The sequence below is a fragment of the Myotis myotis genome, unplaced genomic scaffold (genome assembly GCF_014108235.1).
Source record: "Myotis myotis isolate mMyoMyo1 unplaced genomic scaffold, mMyoMyo1.p scaffold_m19_p_1, whole genome shotgun sequence".
NCBI lineage: Eukaryota > Metazoa > Chordata > Mammalia > Chiroptera > Vespertilionidae > Myotis > Myotis myotis.
Window position 1 is genome coordinate 159,117,729 of NW_023416313.1, and position 17,768 is coordinate 159,135,496.

General features: G+C 37.9%; 1 protein-coding gene across 6 annotated transcripts in view; it reads left to right on the forward strand.

Annotated features, from left to right (window-relative positions):
- KNL1 (kinetochore scaffold 1) overlaps positions 1 to 17,768 on the forward strand; it is a 68,223-nt gene that overhangs the window by 36,942 nt on the left and 13,513 nt on the right. For 3 of the 6 annotated variants that reach the window (XR_004965796.1, XM_036297416.1, XM_036297405.1), the window contains exons 9-16: positions 1,659 to 1,711; positions 2,672 to 7,210; positions 9,666 to 9,801; positions 10,214 to 10,281; positions 11,227 to 11,325; positions 14,292 to 14,407; positions 16,958 to 17,048; positions 17,628 to 17,744. Coding sequence is in view for 4 of the 6 variants with exons in the window: in XM_036297416.1 (XP_036153309.1) it covers positions 1,659 to 1,711; positions 2,672 to 7,210; positions 9,666 to 9,801; positions 10,214 to 10,281; positions 11,227 to 11,325; positions 14,292 to 14,407; positions 16,958 to 17,048; positions 17,628 to 17,744 (5,219 nt within the window). In the remaining 2 variants the exon portion in view is untranslated. Of the gene's footprint in view, positions 1 to 1,513; positions 1,567 to 1,658; positions 1,718 to 2,671; positions 7,211 to 9,665; positions 9,802 to 10,213; positions 10,282 to 11,226; positions 11,326 to 14,291; positions 14,460 to 16,957; positions 17,049 to 17,627; positions 17,745 to 17,768 lie in introns of those variants that run through there. The other 3 variants (XM_036297431.1, XM_036297441.1, XR_004965797.1) reach the window with 2 other exon arrangements.

Here is a 17,768-nt window from a genome sequence, read left to right on the forward strand (position 1 = left end):
CTCATTGTATCTTGCTCTAACATAAAATCTCATCAAGTTGTGTTTGAACTATTACAGTAGTTTTCTTTCTTTCTTTTTTTAAAATATATTTTATTGATTTTTTACAGAGAGGAAGGGAGAGGGATAGAGAGTTAGAAACATCCATGAGATAGAAACATCCATTAGCTGCCTCCTGCACCCCCCCTACTGGGGATGTGCCCCCAACCAAGGTACATGCTCTTGACCAGAATCGAACCTGGGACTCTTCAGTCCACAGGCTGACGCTCTAGCCACTGAGCCAAACTGGTCAGGGCTACAGTAGTTTTCTTATTGGTTCTTCTTTTTCTTGAATCTACTTCATGCTCCTTCTCTAGTATCCTATATAATAATACTATATAATAAAGAGGTAATATGCAAATTGACCCTCTGTCACGCCATCACAAGATGGCTGCACCCACAGCGGAGACGGGGTTCCTGTAATGAACAGTAAGGAGCAATCAGCAGGAACCTGAGGCTGCGTGGTGCCAGGCCGGGGCAGGGGACCTGAGGCTGTGCCCCACACCCGACACGGCTGGACGGGGGACCTCAGGCCACGCCCCCCGCCCCAGGCCGGGGGACCTGAGCCTGCACCCCACCCACCCAGCAGGGCTTGACAGGGGTGGGGCTGGTCAGGTCTGGATCTTGCCCAATGGGGGTAGGGCTGTCCGGGTCCGGGTCTCACGTGATTTCGAGGTGCACGCAGCTGGGCGGGGACTTGACTCTGGGTCCCACGGCATGCCCCATACTCTGACAGAAGGAAGATTTTCATAATACATTTTACTAATTTTCTTTCATCTCTGACACTTCTATTATAGAGAAAAGGCAAATAGCAATATTAAAATATTTCGTCTTGCCCTGACTGGTTTGGCTCAGTGGATAGAGCATCGGCCTGCAGACTCAAGGGTCCCAGGTTCGATTCCGGTCAAGGGCATGTACCTTGGTTGCAGGCACATATCCAGTGGGGTATGTGCAGGAGGCAGCTGATCGATGTTTCTCTCTCATGGATGTTTCTAACTCTCTATCCCTCTCCCTTCCTCTCTGTAAAAAATCAATAAAAAATATATATTAAAAAAATATTTCCTCTAATTAATTCCCTTTTAATGTGCATGAATTTCGTTCACTGGGCCACTAGTTATTTTTATAAAATGCACATTTCATCATGGGAATGTCTAGATTCCTTAACATAGAATAAAAGGTGATTCAAATCTTATCATGTAACCTCTACTATCCAGGAAATAAAAATGGAGAAGTAAAGGGGGGAAAAAGTGGTCCAAACTTTCCATGTTTAAAATTTGTGCCACATTCTAAAAACATTTTAGTCACACAGAGAATACAATAACTGTTTCTGTCTAACATGGGACAATTAAAAAGTCAATGAAATTTAATACCTAAGTCCTTATAAAGGGCTTAGTAACTAGTAAAACTTTAGTAAATACAGTAGCCCCCCTTATCTATAGGGAATATGTTCCATGAATTTTCCACTTAATATTTTTAGATCATGGTTGACCACGAATAAATGAGACTGAAAAAAGCAAAGCCGCTGATAAGGTACTACTGTACTTGTAACCGATGAAGAATCTAACAAAAGGCTCTTGGTGATACATATTTTTGTCATTGACTATTTTTTTTTTTCTTAATAGGAATGAACACGTTGCTTTGTGCTCCCATTCAGACCCAGATGCAACAGAGAGAGGTATGAGTTCTTGCAAGTGCCTTCATATTTAATTTCCCTTGACAGTTGAAACTTTTTAAAAACTCAAAATTTAATGGTAATGGCATGAGTTAGGGGTTATCTACCAAAATGGACCTATAGACTGGGAAAACTTCCTACCCTTCGAGTTAACTAAGGAAAGTTAAATCACTGCCAGTTTAAATAATAGGGAAATATATTAGTTATATCAGGACTTCTTACACTTTAATGGGCATATGAATCATCACAGGATTTTGTTTAAAAATATAGATTTTTTATCCAGTAGATCTAGCGTGGGCCCTGAGATTCTATACTATCAATCTCCTGGGTCTTACTAGTGCACTGGTCTATAGACCATACTTTGAGTAGCAAGGAGTTTGACCATATCCTTACAAATAAAATCACTGCATTAAGATTCAAAGAGAATCCAACTTCCAAGGGTTCAGAAGTGTTCTATAAAGTAGTCAGCTATGCACTTATCCCGTTCTGAGTCTTTTATTTAAAGAGAGAATGACCTATCAGTAATTATAATTTTCATTTGGAATTATCAGTCCTTTTCATGTTTAGTCATTCTAATGGGTGTAGAATTAACCTTGAACTTTTAATTTGTCCAAAAATACTGAAAGTATTTCAGGGAGAGAAAGATAGAAACATCAATGATGAGAGAGAATCATTGATTGGCTGCTTCTTACATGCCCCCTACTGGGGATCGAGCCTGCAACCCAGGCATGTGCCCTGACTGGGAATCCAACCATGACCTCCTGGTTCATAGGTCAATGCTCAACCACTCAGCTACACCTGCCAGGCTAGAAAAAAATTTAATAACAAATTATGTACTACACAGCACACCATTGATTCAAACAAACCAATCATTGACAATTATTTTTACAGTACATGTTGTAAAATACGTTTTTTAAGTTTTTATTGTATTTGATTTTTTAAAATATTTTGCTTTCATTGTAGATTTCAGTTACAGAATACAACCATGAAGAGACACATTCAAATGACCAGACAGTCATCTTTTCAGATGAAAACCAGATGGACCTGACAGCAAGTCACACCGTGATGATTACAAAAGGCCTTTTAGATTGTACAAAAAGTGAAAAGTCCACCAAGACAGATACCACATCGTTTGTGGCTAACTTAAAACTTCACACTGAGGATTCAAGAATGAAAAAAGAATTGAATTTTTCCATGGATCAAAACACTAATTCAGAAAAGAAAATAAATTTCAATGACTTCATAAAAAGATTGAAAACAGGGAAATCTAATTCTTCTTCTACAGGACCTGATAAAGAAAATTCTGAGATACCTATTCATTCCATAGAATCAAATAAGGCTTCTTCCATACATCAAAAGCATGTATCCCTTAATGTAGATGAAAATAACAGTAATATGACTAGAATCTTTATAGAAGAAGATGATGGGATGAATTTCACCAAGTGTTATACATCCAATATTCAAACTTTGGTTCCCATGTCCACTGAAGCCAACTTAAGGGAATTTAAAAGTGATATTACAGTTTATGGTAATGACTTGATGGACTTGACAATAAACCGCACTATACAAATTTTACCCTCTGCAGATAATTTATCTGAAATAGAAAATCAAACTCAGACTGTCATGATGGATGTTACAACAGGTTATAGAACTAAAGCTCCAGCAAAGACGACAGTATTTGAGAATAAACCAAATGCTGCTTTTCCAGACTCTCCCTTAAATCCTAAAGGTGACATACATATTACCAGAGGTCATATTATGGGGACAGAAACTCACATAGTCACACAGACTTCTAACCAAGATGTCAGAACATTGGCCATGGTCCCGGAATCTGTATGTTTCAGTCCAGCAATTCAAGATTATAAAACATTTTTGTATTCTACTTGTAATGATGCCATGGAACTGACCAAGTGTCTCTCAAGTATGAAAGAGGAAGAAAATTTGCTAAAGGATGACCGTAATTATGCCAAAATGTGTCATAATCCAGATACCAGCGCTCTCCTCATGGATAAAACGATTTACTCGGGAGAGGATAGCATGGACATTACCAAGAGTCACACACTTGTAATAGATAATCAAATTTTTAAAGAAGATCAGACAAATGTCCAGATAACAGCCAAACCAATATCTGAAAAAGAAATGATGCTCCAAAATCACATAACTATGTCAAAGGATGAGGAAATGAATGTAAATTGTATCTCAGTTCCTCATGTATCTAAGGAAAGATTACAACAGGCCCAGGCAGATCCTTTGTCTACTTCATTGGCTGGTAAAAAGACTGTAATCTTCACAGGTGAAGATGAGGGTTTGATTAAAAGTCATACAACTAATTTAGGAAGTCAAGCTCCTTTTGCATCTTATAATCTAGCATTCAAGGATGCCAGTACATCTCACTCTGACAGCAAAAGCCTTTTAGATGAATGGGGAAAAAAGACCAAAACTCATAATGAACTCTCCCGACAACCAAAAATAATATCTACCAACATCCTAACTGATGCCTGGGGCAAAGAAATAGATCAAGTTTTTAAGATTTCGCCCTATCTTGATAAAGTTTCTCCTCGGCCAGTTGATATTAACCAGGACAAAGCAACAAGCTATAATATAGTGTACTCTCGTGGAGATCTTCATAAACAAGTAGCACTGGGAAAGAATAGAAATACAGTTTCATGTGAGCAAGCTTTGTTTCCAATCACTAAACTGTCTTCAGAAGGCCAATCTGCCATGGAAAATCCTAATACTGCTATTAACAGTCATATAGTTAAATCTGTACCAGACCAGAATTCTAAACTGCCTGAGCCACTGAGGAAAAGTTTAGGTAATCCCACCCTTGACTGTTCTCGTGACAAGATAATTACTTGTTCAGAAGTGGAGCAAAATATGGATCTAACCAAGAGTCACACTGTTGTCATTGGATTTGGTCCTTCTGAAGTACAAGAACTTAGTAAGACTAATTTAGAAAGAACTATACTTGCAGACAGACCTGACTTTGAACTATTCAAAAGGAAAAGCGTAGGAAAAATAAAAGTGACCTCTTCTGCTGAGGAGAGTGTTTCCTTTCCAGAGAGTGGTGAAAGTGACCATTCAGCAGCAAAAGTCAGCCAGCTAACACTTCTTGGGGACCGATCTAATAGTGTTCCTATAGAGAAAGCTGTAGCATTTATAGCTGATGAGAACATAGACATGTCTACATCAACTGTTTGGAAAAATGACAAAGATATACAAAAGCCTGGATTTCTGAATGAACATTTGTCAGGCAAAAGTCAAAGAAGGAAAAGCCTTAGACTCAAAGATGACAAGCCCATTGCATTTTCAGGTAATGATAAAAATGATATGAATATCATCCAGAGTTGTACAATGGAAATAAATAACAAAAATGCCCTAGAAGATAGAAAAGATTCTCTGTTGGTGCCTTTGGCAGGAACTTCTAAAACTGTTTTGTATACATGTGGGCAGGATGACATGGAGATCACTAGAATTCACACAACTGCCTTAGAATATAAAACTGTCTCACCAGTTAAAATAACCACTAGGCCAATGGACAATACTGTATTGTTTATAGATAATCACAGTGATCTGGAAGTCACCAAGTCCAATACTGCTTTCATTGATTGTCAAGCCACAGAAAAAATACTTCAAGAGTGCCCTAAATTTGGAATAGTAAAAAAAACCTTGGGTGTTTCTTTTCCTAAGGATGGAAGCTCTGTTCAAGAAATCACTAAACAACAAGCACAGGCTATAGAAAACAAAATTGTTCTTCAGACTGAGCAAGAGCACCATGTGATACCCTGTTCTAATACATTGTCTGGGGATCAAGCTCAGATAAAAATCATCAAATTCCATAGTACTGCTGTGGATGAAAAGGTCATGGCAAAAGTTGTAGATAAGGCCTATACACTGGAAAAAGCCAAACTTGAAAGCTGCCACTTAAATAGCACAGGTAGAAGAAATGTGGATTTTACAAACAATCATGCACCTGCTATTTGTGGATCCAGCGACAATTATTCCTTTCTACCAAATGTTATTTCCTATGTTGATAATTTGGAGGGGAATGTCATGTCCTTATGTGATCAAGATGAGAAAGCCAGTAATTGCCCAGTGCAAAATGATCTTGCTTATGCAAATGATTTAGCCAGTGAATATTACTTGAAATCTGAGGCACTGCCTCTCTCTGCTCCTTGTTCTGTGTTAGAGAAGGAAAAAGTTATTCAAACAAATACCCAAGGACAGCTAAATGACTGCATCATAACAGTGCTCAAAGATCAAGATCTGATTAAGGAGTCCCCAAATCTATTAGCTAATCAAACTTTAGTATATGGTCAGGATTTGGGAAACATGACTAAACTTGATTCAAAGCAAGTATCTTTTAAGTTTCCAGAGGATCAAATGGAGGACTTTGTTCATAATACAGAACATAGTTTAAAGCGGACCTTTGTTGATGATGTTTGTGTTGATTCCCCACTTCATCTCTCAGCTCAGCTATCTCCATTACCTCAACAAGGACAGAGTATTGTTAATAAAGGTGAAGCAATATTGTCTCAAGCTGCAAGTAAGAATTTAAATATTCTAAGAAATTCCTCTGTACCCACATGTGAAAATGAGTCCAAAGTGCTCAATAATGAGAAACGGTTGACTGTAGCCTGTGAAAAAGAACTGGAGAAAAATATCCAAACTGCTAAATGTAATACAGCCATAGATTTCCAGAGTAAATCAGACTTGACTAAGCATGTTATTCAACCTCATGCCAAGCCTAAACAAACATCAGATCCTGTAATTGCATCTAATGCTGCAAGTTTTAGTAGTGGCAAACAAAATCTGAATAATTTGAATGGGAAAACTGAAGAATTTTTAGATATCCAAGCTTTTCATATATCACCTTTTCCAGAACAATTACTTGAGTTAGTAAATAAGGCAGACAGTGATATGAGTATAGTGCAAGCTACAGAAAGAAATAATATTAACACAGTGTCTAACAATGTTAAAGATGATAGAGATGAAGAAAATAAAATTTTTCATAATGGAGCTGAAACCAACTCAGTACCAGTTGTAAAAGATAAAATAAGGAGATGTTCTTTAGGAATATTTTTGCCCAGATTGCCAAACAAGAGAAATTGTAGTGTCACTGGTATAGATGACCTGGAACAGATTCCCTCAAATACAACTGATTTAAGTAACTTAGAAACTCAGCCGGTCTCCAGTAAGGATTCAGGCATTGGATTTATTGCAGCTAAACTGAACTTAAGTCCATCTCAATATATAAATGAGGAAAATCTTCCTATATATCCGGGTGAGATTAATTCCTCAGATTCTATTAGCATAGAAACTGAGGGAAAGTCTTTGATGGAGACATACCAGAAAGAGATTTCACCATCTGAAAATAAAATGAAAGAAACCTGCAATAGCCAGAAAAGAACCTGGGTACAAGAAGAAGATGATGATTCTCAGAATGAGAAAAAAATCAGAAAAAGTGAGATTAAGTTTAGTGATGCCACACAAGATCAGCAGGTGAGCTCTGTCTTGAACTGAGGAATGTTCTTGATTTTTTAAAAATTATGAGTATTCTTTTTTTTTTTTAAATTATGAGTATTCTTGAATTTTAATTTTAGTCTTGGATAAGCAGGAACTTATTATTCTTAGTTATAGGGCTGAAGAAACATTTCTTTGTAGAATCTTAAGGAATTAATAAACGGACTTAAAAATGATTTTTTTAAAAATATATTTTATTGATTTTTTACAGAGAGGATGGGAGAGGGATAGAGAGTTAGAAACATTGATGGGAGAGAAACATCGATCAGCTGCCTCCTGCACACCTCCTACTAGGGATGTGCCCACAACCAAGGTACATGCTCTTGACCAGAATCGAACCTGAGACCCTTGAGTCTGCAGGCCGATGCTCTGTCCACTGAGCCAAACTGGTTAGAGCCTTAAAAATGATTTGAAGTGACAAATGGTCACAAAAAATGAAATGGAAAGTATTACAAAAGTTAATGTTGAAATTGTGTAATTCTAAATATTCTGTCACCTTTGGTGATTTGTTGTGGTTTTGCATATGAAAATTTCTAGGCAGGGTATATGTAATTTTAATTAATTATTTTTATTGATTTCAGAGAGGAAGGGAGAGGGAGCTAGAAACATCAATGATAAGAGAGAAGCATTGATTGGCTGCCTCCTGCATGCCCCCTACTGGGTATCAAGCTGGTAATCTGGGCATGTGCCCTTGACCGGAATCAAACCCAGGACCCTTTAGTCCACAGGCCAGTACTCTATCCACTGAGCCAAACCAGCGAGGGCTACATGTAATTTTAAAAGTCGTCTTCAGTGTTATAAATACTTGGGAGGGTAAAAAGTCTTTATTATGCATAAAGAAAAGCTTGACAGAATTTTCTTGGCAAATGAGGATATGTAGAAACTGAAAGTACATATCTTTAGTGGATGGGGAAATACCTAGGTCAAGTCTAGTATCTCAAAGTGAAGTAAGTGAGATTTTGTATTTATGAAAGAAAGCTGAGGGACACTGATTTGGATAACCTGTCACTCAAACTGAGTTTTATAGCTGGAGAGAGAAAGATTAAAAATATTGGAGGTTAGCCGAGACCAGTTTGGCTCAGTGGATGGAGCGTCGGCCTGCGGACTGGGGGGTCCCGGGTTCGATTCCGGTCAAGGGCATGTACCTGGGTTGCGGGCACATCCCCAGTGGGGAGTGTGCAGGAGGCAGCTGATCGATGTTTCTCTCTCATCGATGTTTCTAACTCTCTATCCCTCTCCCTTCCTCTCTGTAAAAAATCAATAAAATATATATTGAAAAAAATAGATTGGAGGTTCATAGAAAACAAAGTTTAAACTCTTAAGAAATATGTAAGCTTAGAAGGTGATTTCAGTGGTTCTATGAGAGGAGGTGTTGAGGAAATGGTTTGTCTATGAAGCTTTGAGAAAGTACTAGCAGTAATATAAAATGTACTAGAGGCCTGGTCCACGAATTTGTGCATGGGTGGGATCCGGCGGGCCTGCTCCAATTGGGCCGGCTGGGGGGAGGGGCCACGGATGGTTGGCTGGCCAGCCCCACCCCCGATCTGGGTGTTGGGGGCTGATGGGGGGTAGAGCCAGTTGGGGATGGCGGGGGGCCGATCGGGCCCTTGATCAGGCTGGTTGGCTGCCGTAGTGTGTGTCATAGCCACCAGTCGTTCTGGTCATTCCACCATTCCAGTTGCTGGGCTTTTATATATATAGATAACTGAATAGATTCTATGAAAATTAGTACTATTTTGTTCAATATTGAATATCTGCCATATCCTAGGTACTGTTTAGGTTGCTAGGAATGCCTCAGTGGGAATTGATAGACAAGAATCTCCTCTCATGGAACTTACATTCTAGCATTTAGACAAAGAATATAATGTCCTTAAAAATATATGTAAGTAGGCAGATGAAAATGACATTTAAGGCTGTAAAATCAAATGATTAAAATGATAGAAACAGGACCACATGATTTACACTGGATTTGACTTCAGCCAAATGAGTCTTGGTCATCAAGTGTAGAAAGCACTGAAACCTGGAAATGTTTCTTTTCTATACACTAGCCAGGACTACCTTGTACAGCCAATATTCTGTTCTGGTTTTCTGTAGTGTGGTAGACCTGACTCTATTGGCTAGTAGTTGAATAATTGGGTAGGTCAACATTTGATAGCTCATAGGATCTGGCTATTACTTAGATACAACTGAGAAATAATTTATTTATACAGTATATTGCAAAAAGTTAGTTCTATGTATTTTAAAATTACTTTTAACTCTAAAGGCTTTAGTTGTATATTAATTATTTGAATTCTTTGCTAAGGGATCTCATAAGAGTTATATTATACATAAATTTTATGTTAGAAGTATTTCTGTTAGTGTTCAACAAATAGTCATTATAAGTATACAGTGTTATACCTTTATCCTGATGTTGTTTCTTAATTGATAATTTCAGACTTTTTATCATGCTGAAGGAGATACAGATAAAAATGCTAACAGTGTATTGATAAAAAGCCTGGGAAGGACCCCATCTAGTTGTAGCAGTTCTCTGGATTCAATCAAGGCTGATGGGACCTCTCTGGACTTCAGCAGTAAGATGATGTTCATGAAAGTTAATTTTAATAGAAGTTATTTATTGACTTGACTAATAAAAACTTTATTTCAATTCAGAGATGTTTGAAATTTGTGTAAGCTTTTGGGGGGATATAAGTAGTTTATAAATAAAATAATTCATATTTAATTCTTAGTTATTTTAATAAATGGAGAAGTGAAATACAACATGGGGTAGAGTGATTTCCTTAAGAGGCTTATAAACTCAGTAGAGAAATATTGAATGAGCTTTAAAACTGTAATATACTTTGCCCTACAAATGATGTCTTCCCAACAAGATCCTAATGGATAGCTTCAAAAGCATGAACCTAACATACACCTAATTGATAACTAAAAAATTAAGTTTACAGTTTAATTTTGACTTGTTCATCACCTGAATGCCTTACTTTCCAGCATACCGCAATAGTCAAATGGAACCACAGTTTCTCACAGACGCTGTTTGTGAAGAGAGCTTGAAGGAGGTATGTTAAGTATTTCTCATTTCTAATGCAACTAATTTCCTAGTTTTGTTTTTTCTTTTTTAATTTTTAAAAAAGTATGAAATGTTCATTTATTTTTAATCCTCACCTGAGGATATTTTTCCCATTGATATTTAGAGACAGTGGAAGGGAGGAAGGAGGGAAAGAGAGAGAAACATCGACTGAGAGAGACATATTCAATTGGTTGCCTCTCAAACCTGCAACCAAGTTATGTGCCCTTGATGGAATTGAACCTGAGACCCTTTAGTCTGAGGGTCGACACTCTAACCACTGAATATACCAGCCAGGTTATTAAATGTTTTAAATATATAGAAGAGGAGTTTTCTTTTCTCTGTTGACCCAACATGGCAGTTAATTATATGAATATGAAGTAGAAATAATGATTAGAAGAACTCAGTTTTGTTATTTTTTTCCCAATTCTACTGTTACTGAATAACCTTAAGAAATAAATTTTAGATAAAATCTGTTCATGTACAGCTTACAAATAGCTGGATAGTATTTCCACAAATATATGCAAAATACTTTAAGCTGTTTAGAAACAAATGAGGTGGTTAAAATCAAAATGAGCTCACCTTAAATCAGCGGTTCTCAACCTGTGGGTTGCGACCCCTTTGGGGGTTGAACGACCCTTTCACAGGGGTCGCCTAAGACCATCGGAAAACACATATATAAATTACATATTGTTTTTGTGATTAATTACTATGCTTTAATTATGTTCAATTTGTAACAATAAAAATACATCCTGCATATCAGATATTTACATTATGATTCATAACAGTAGCAAAATTACAGTTATGAAGTAGCAACGAAAATAATGTTATGGTTGGGGATCACAACATGAACAACTGTATTAAAGGGTCGCTGCATTAGGAAGGTTGAGAACCACTGCCTTAAATGGTTATGCAAACTTTTTTTTTCTTCCCTCAGAAACTCAAAGATGGGAGAATAACAATAAAGGAATTCTTTATTCTTCTTCAAGTCCACATTTTGATACAGAAACCCCGACAGAGCACTCTCCCAACCAAAGTAAGTGCAATTTCTTGGCAAAATAGTTGCCTCAGTTAGAATATATTGTACTTATTTACTAAACTGCATCAAAGTAAGCATTTATTCAGCAACAAAAAGAAAATCTAAGGAAGCAAAATTTCCTATAGAAGTTTTCCTGTAATAGATACATTTGTGGTTAGCATAAAAACTGGTATTTTTTATGTCATGGATTTTCATAAGGTGAAATTTTATTTTCTCATTCCTTGCAATCTATTTTGTTTTTGATACTTTTTCCTGAACATATGCTCTTTCCCACCATTAAACAAATCTAAAAATAGCAGTTTTTAATAAACATTTTTCAAAATAAATATGTAAGATCATAGAATATTTGAACAATACAATCAACAAACTAAAAAAGATTAATAGAAAACCGTGTAACTCTTTCATAAGAATTTTTTCCTTTTAGTCTGTTGAACATTTATAAAAATTAGTTATGCCCTTGCAACAATGACAACATTAACAAACTGAAAAAAATGGAGATTTTATGGACCGTGTCATCTGATCTTAATCCAATAAAATTAGTACTAATAAAAGGACTAAACATTCTTTAGGTTCTTAAAAATTAAGAAACACTTCTAAATAATTCTTTTTTAAAAAATAGATATTTAAATTAATTTTATAGAGGAAGGTAGAGAGAGAGAGAGAGAGAGAAACATTAGTGAAGAGAGAGAATCATTGATCAGCTGCCTCCTGTACGCCCCACACTGGGGATTGAGCCTGCAATTTGGGCATGTGCCCTGACTGGGAATCGAACCATGACCTTCTGGTTCATGTGTTGCTGCTCAACCACTGAACCATGCTGGCTGGGCTAGATAATTCTTATATCAAAGAGGCAATCAAAACTATTTAGAAAGCAAAGGGAGGACATTTAATACCAAATCTATGGAACATACAGCAAAAATTAAGCTTAACAGGAAATTAAAAGTCTCATATCTCCTATATAATAAAACCCTAATAGGCAAATCGATCGAATGGTGGAACGACTGGTCGCTATGACACGCACTGACCACCATGGGGCAGATGCTCAACGCAGGAGCTTTTCCTTGTGGTTAGTGCGCTCCCACAGGGGGAGTGCCACTCAGCCAAAAGCCGGACTCATGGCTGGTGAGCGCAGCGGTGGTGGCAGGAGCCTCTCCTGCCTCCACTGCAGGTGGGCAGTAAGGAGCAAGGGGCCTCAGACTGCAAGGGGGGATGTCCGACTGCCAGCTTAGGCCCGATCCCCCCAGATATTGGGCCTAAGCTGGCAGTCGGACATCCCCTGAGGGGTCTCGGACTGCAAGAGGGTGCAGGCTGGGCTGAGGTACCCTACCCCCCACCAGTGCACGAATGTCGTGCACTGGGCCTCTAGGCTATGTATATACAAGCCTAAGCGACCTTAAAACTGAACAGCCGGTCGACCCATCACTATGACGCTCACTGACCACCAGGGAGCAGATGCTCAACGCAGGAGCTGCACCCCTGGTGGTCAGTACTCTCCCACAGACAACCTTCTGCGGCTGTCCAACCTCCTGTGGTCCCTCCCCTGCCTCTGGCCAACCGGCCTCCAATCAGCCCAGATTGGGCCGGCAGCCAACCTCCTACAGTCCCTCCCCCCACTGGCCAGCAGCTTCCTGCTGTCCCTCCCCATGGCCGTCCAGCATCCTCCCACAGTCCCTCCCCCAAGCTGGCCCTGATCGCCAGCCAGGCCTCGGGACCCCACTCGTACATGAATTTGTGCACTGGGCCTCTAGATGTTATAGAAGAGAGTCTAAAAATAAAGGAATTATCTTCATAGCAGCACAATTTACAATAACTAAGATCTGGAAACAGCCCAAATGCCCATCAGTAGATGAGTGGATAAAAAGGCTGTGGTAGCCCTAACCGGTTTGGCTCAGTGGATAGAGCATCAGCCTGCGGACTCAAGGGTCCCAGGTTCGATTCCGGTCAAGGGCATGTGCCTTGGTTGCGGGCACATCCCCAGTGGGGAGTGTGCAGAAGGCAGCCGATCGATATTTCTCTCGCATCAATGTTTCTAACTCTCTATCCCTCTCCCTTCCCCTCTGTAAAAAATCAATAAAATATATTTTTTTTTTTAAAAAAAGGGCTGTGGTACATTTATACCATGCAATACTATGCAGCAGTAAAAAAGAAGAATCTCTTACCCTTTGAGAGAGCATGGAGGGACCTGGATAGTATCATGCTAAGTGAAATAAATCAGTCAGAGAAAGACAGTTATCACATGATCTCACTCATATGGAATCTAATTAATAAACTGATGAATGGAATTCAGAGACATGGAAGCATGGAACAGAGTGTAGAATCTCAGAGGGAAGGCAGGGGAGGGTGGGTGGGTGGGAGGTAATCAACCGAAGACCTTGTATGCATAACCCATGGATGCAGACAGTGGGGTGGTGAGAGCCTGGGATGGGGGGTGAGGGTGGGCTGGAGGGGGTTGATGGGGTAAAAAGGGGCATACATAATGCTTTCAACAATAAAGATTTTAAAAAATAATAAAAATAAAGGAATTATTAATACTTTAAGAAATTAGAACAATAAAATAATATACATAAAAAGGCAGGAAGACAATGCAGATAAATGGTAAAGCTAATGTATTTTTAGGTATTGATTTACTTCAAATAATGTATAGCCATTTTATTTTTATTTTTTTCCAGCTTTATTGAGGTATAATTGACAAATAGCACATAGCCATTTTAAAATCACTTAAAATCCCATGTGAGTGGAACATATAGTTCCCTAAACATCTGTGGAAAATGGACTTTGATGTCAGAGACTTGAATTCAAATTCCAACTTACAGCTTTACTGGGTATAAGAATTTTAATAGAGTATTCACATTTTTCTTTGTAGAACTTTTAAAAATAGGCACTCTGAAACTTGAAACAGTTCTTAAACATGATTTGTTCTCAAAATACCAGTTTTAAGGGACTGATGTTTGTTTTTTTTTCAGTTTACTATAAACACACAACCTACTCCAGAAGATCTGATGTTAAGTCAATATGTTTACCGACCCAAGATACAGATTTATAGAGAAGATTGTGAGGCTCTTCGCCAAAAGATTGAAGAGTATGAAAGTTTTCATTTTTTTGTGTTTGTTGGATGGGTGAATATCTGTGTGGTAAGGTTTTGATGAGAATAACACTATAGAAAAAAGTTGATGGCATTATCGGTGGTGTAGTACAGTATGTTTATAGAAAGAGCTTTGGCTTTCAGATCGAAGCTTAATCCTGTCTATGACACTAACTATGTAACATTATGTAAGTCAGGGGTTCTCAAACTACAGCCCGCGGGCCACATGCAAATACAAATACTGTATTTGTTCCCGTTTTGTTTTTTTACTTCAAAATAAGATATGTGCAGTGTGCATCGGAATTTGTTCATAGTTTTTTTTAAACTATAGTCCGGCCCTCCAACAGCCTGAGGGACAGTGAACTGGCCCCCTGTTTAAAAAGTTTGAGGCCCCCTGATGTAAGTCATTTAACCTTTATTTCCACATCTATAAACTGGGAATAATAATACCTACTCAGCAGGTAGATATGAACAGTAGAAAATATTGTATATATAATGTTTTCATGCCATTTTTAGCAAAAAGTGTGTCCTCAGTGAACAATAATTAATAAATTATGATATCATAAATTGATTGCAAAAGAACTTCTTCAAAAGAGAGATGTCTCTTTATAGACTTATATATATATAGTGCTTAAAATCAGGAATGTCTTAGGGTTTATAATTTTATCACATTTGCCTTTGATATGCATGTATAAAAGAACATCCTTTCCTCAGACTGTAGTTTAGTGCTTTGGTATATATAGATGCTGCAGACTAGTTTACAAATTTGATACAGTGTACCTAGATTCCCAAAGATAGGGCAGGACTTGCAACCCAAAATAATGTTTATATCATACTTATGTAGAACTAGCCAACTAAATTTGAACCAGTCTAACAAACAGAAAAGTATGTAGTTTTAAAAATAGAGACTTTAGCCCTAACCGGGTTGGCTCAGTGGATAGAGCGTCTGCGGACTGAAGGAGCCCAGGTTCGATTCTGGTCAAGGGCATGTACCTTGGTTGTGGGCACATCCCCAGTAGGGGGCGTGCAGAAGGCAGCTGATCGATATTTCTCTCGCATCAATGTTTCTAACTCTCTATCCCTCTCCCTTCCTCTCTGTAAAAAATCAATAAAATATATATATTTTTAAAAATAGAGACTTTAGATGCTGTTAAATTATTATACTGCAGATTTGCCTGATTATGGCTTGTTTATTTAATAAATGTACATATTGAGCACCTACTATATGTTAAGTCTAGGTACTATTTTAGGTACTGGGGTTCTTCACTGAACAAGACAGACAAGTTTCTTCATGTTGTTTAAATGAGTTGGGCATCTGATAATTTGTTTGAGAATGTTTTATTTTGAATGAAATACAATGAATAGTCTGTTTAGATGTGGTCTACTCTTTGATTTTGCACTTCTATGCCTGTATATAATATCTTTGAACTCTGGTAGAGATTTATTTCTTGTGCTTATTAACAAAAGATTAATAATATATATCTTTGCTACTTTTATACATGCTATTCTGTAAAGGTGAGATAGGACTTTGAACTGAATTGAGAACTTTTATTTAAAATAACTAGAGGCCCGGTGCATGAAATTCATGCACAGGTAGGGTCCCTAGGCCTGGCCGGCGATCAGGACCCATCTGTGGGGCGACCAGTGGGTTAATTGGGGGCCCCCGCTGGCACCCACCTTGGCTGGCCTGGGACCTGCAAGCTGGGGGCAGCTCCTGCATTGAGCGTCTGTCCCCTGGTCATTCCACCGGTCATTCTGCTGTTTGGTCGACCTGCATATTAGACTTTTATTATATAGGCTAGTTACAGCTCTGGCGGGTGTCTCTCAGTGGTTAGAGTGCTGGCCTGTGCACCAAAGGGTCTTGGGTTCAATTCCCGGTCAAGGGCACACACCTGGGATGCGGGTTTTCTCCCCAACCCTGGTCGAGGCACATGCAGGAGGCAGCTAGTCCACGTGTCTCTCTTGCATCAATGTTTCTCTCTCCCTCCCTCTTTCCTTTTCTCTCTCCCTTCCACTGTGTCTGAAAAGAATGGAAAAAATATCCTCAAGTGAGAATTAACAAAAAAAGTAAATAACATCACAATTATGCATTGACAGGTCTTAAAGATTCTTTATTAGCATCATGTTTTCATATTGGAAAAAGCTGATGCTGATAACATTAGGCTGAGAATTCTATTTGTGAGAATTTTTGTTTTGTTTTTAAATATGATTTTTTTGATTTTAGAGAGGGAGAGAGAGAATCATTAATTGGCTGCCTCTTGCACTGCCTACACTGGGGATCGAGCCTGCAACCTGGGCATGTGCCCTTACCAGGAATGGACGCTCAACCACTGAGCCATGCCAGCCAGGCAAGAAGCTTTTTTGATTCATAATCTTGAACTGTTCTACAAGTGTTGAAAAATAATAAGGCTGGTCACTGTTCTTTAGTGAATTCCCCTCTTTTAATGTAGAAAAAGAACTAAGAAGATCTACTATGCCTGTAAATCTGAGTTGATTCATTGAAGCCGACTTCTGAACTCTATGCTAATTAACTTTTCTGTATTTTAGATTAAAGCTTTCTGTATTGAACCAAGATAAACTGTTGACTGATGTAAACAGGAACTTATGGGGGAAAATGAGACATTGCTCTGATGAGGAGGTATGTTTGTGTCATTTTCTGAATGGGAATTAGTATAGACATTTTGAACAATTCTTATTATGAAGTAGACAATTATTACTTGGTAATTAGTAATGAGTTCTTTAACTTACTTCTCAGGTATATGTTACCAAGGATTTATTTAAGTATACATGAGTAATTGTTAATACATAATTCTTTCAAACCTGAAATTATCAATTTAATATATGAAATATAATTGAAGTTTATTTAGTTTGCCTTTCACTTAGATTTATATGAGGAAAGATTTAATTTATCAAATAATAAGGTACTCATTTCATATGTGCCCTGTTATATTAAAAGAGTTTTATTAAGAGCCTGTCATTTTTAAATTTGTAATATAAATAAAGTGAATTAAAAGCAGGAATCAAAATTAAAATTTTTGGTTGTGCTTGTAAACTATTAAATGGAATTAAATTTGCAAATGAGAAATGCCCTGTCTTAGGAATCAGAGTCTAGAATGGGCAAAGCTTAGTGTGTATCATCTGAACCAGCCTTCTCAGATCATTTGCTTTTTCAACTCATTTGTTTTAGTACATTGTAGCCTTTGACTTTTCCTTACAGCTGAAGGCCTTTGGAATTTACCTGAACAAAATAAAATCACATTTTACCAAGATGACTAAAATCTTCACTCACCAAGGAAAAGTGACTCTCTATAGCAAACTGGTACAGTCAGCTCAGGTAATTTGACACAGTTAATAACAT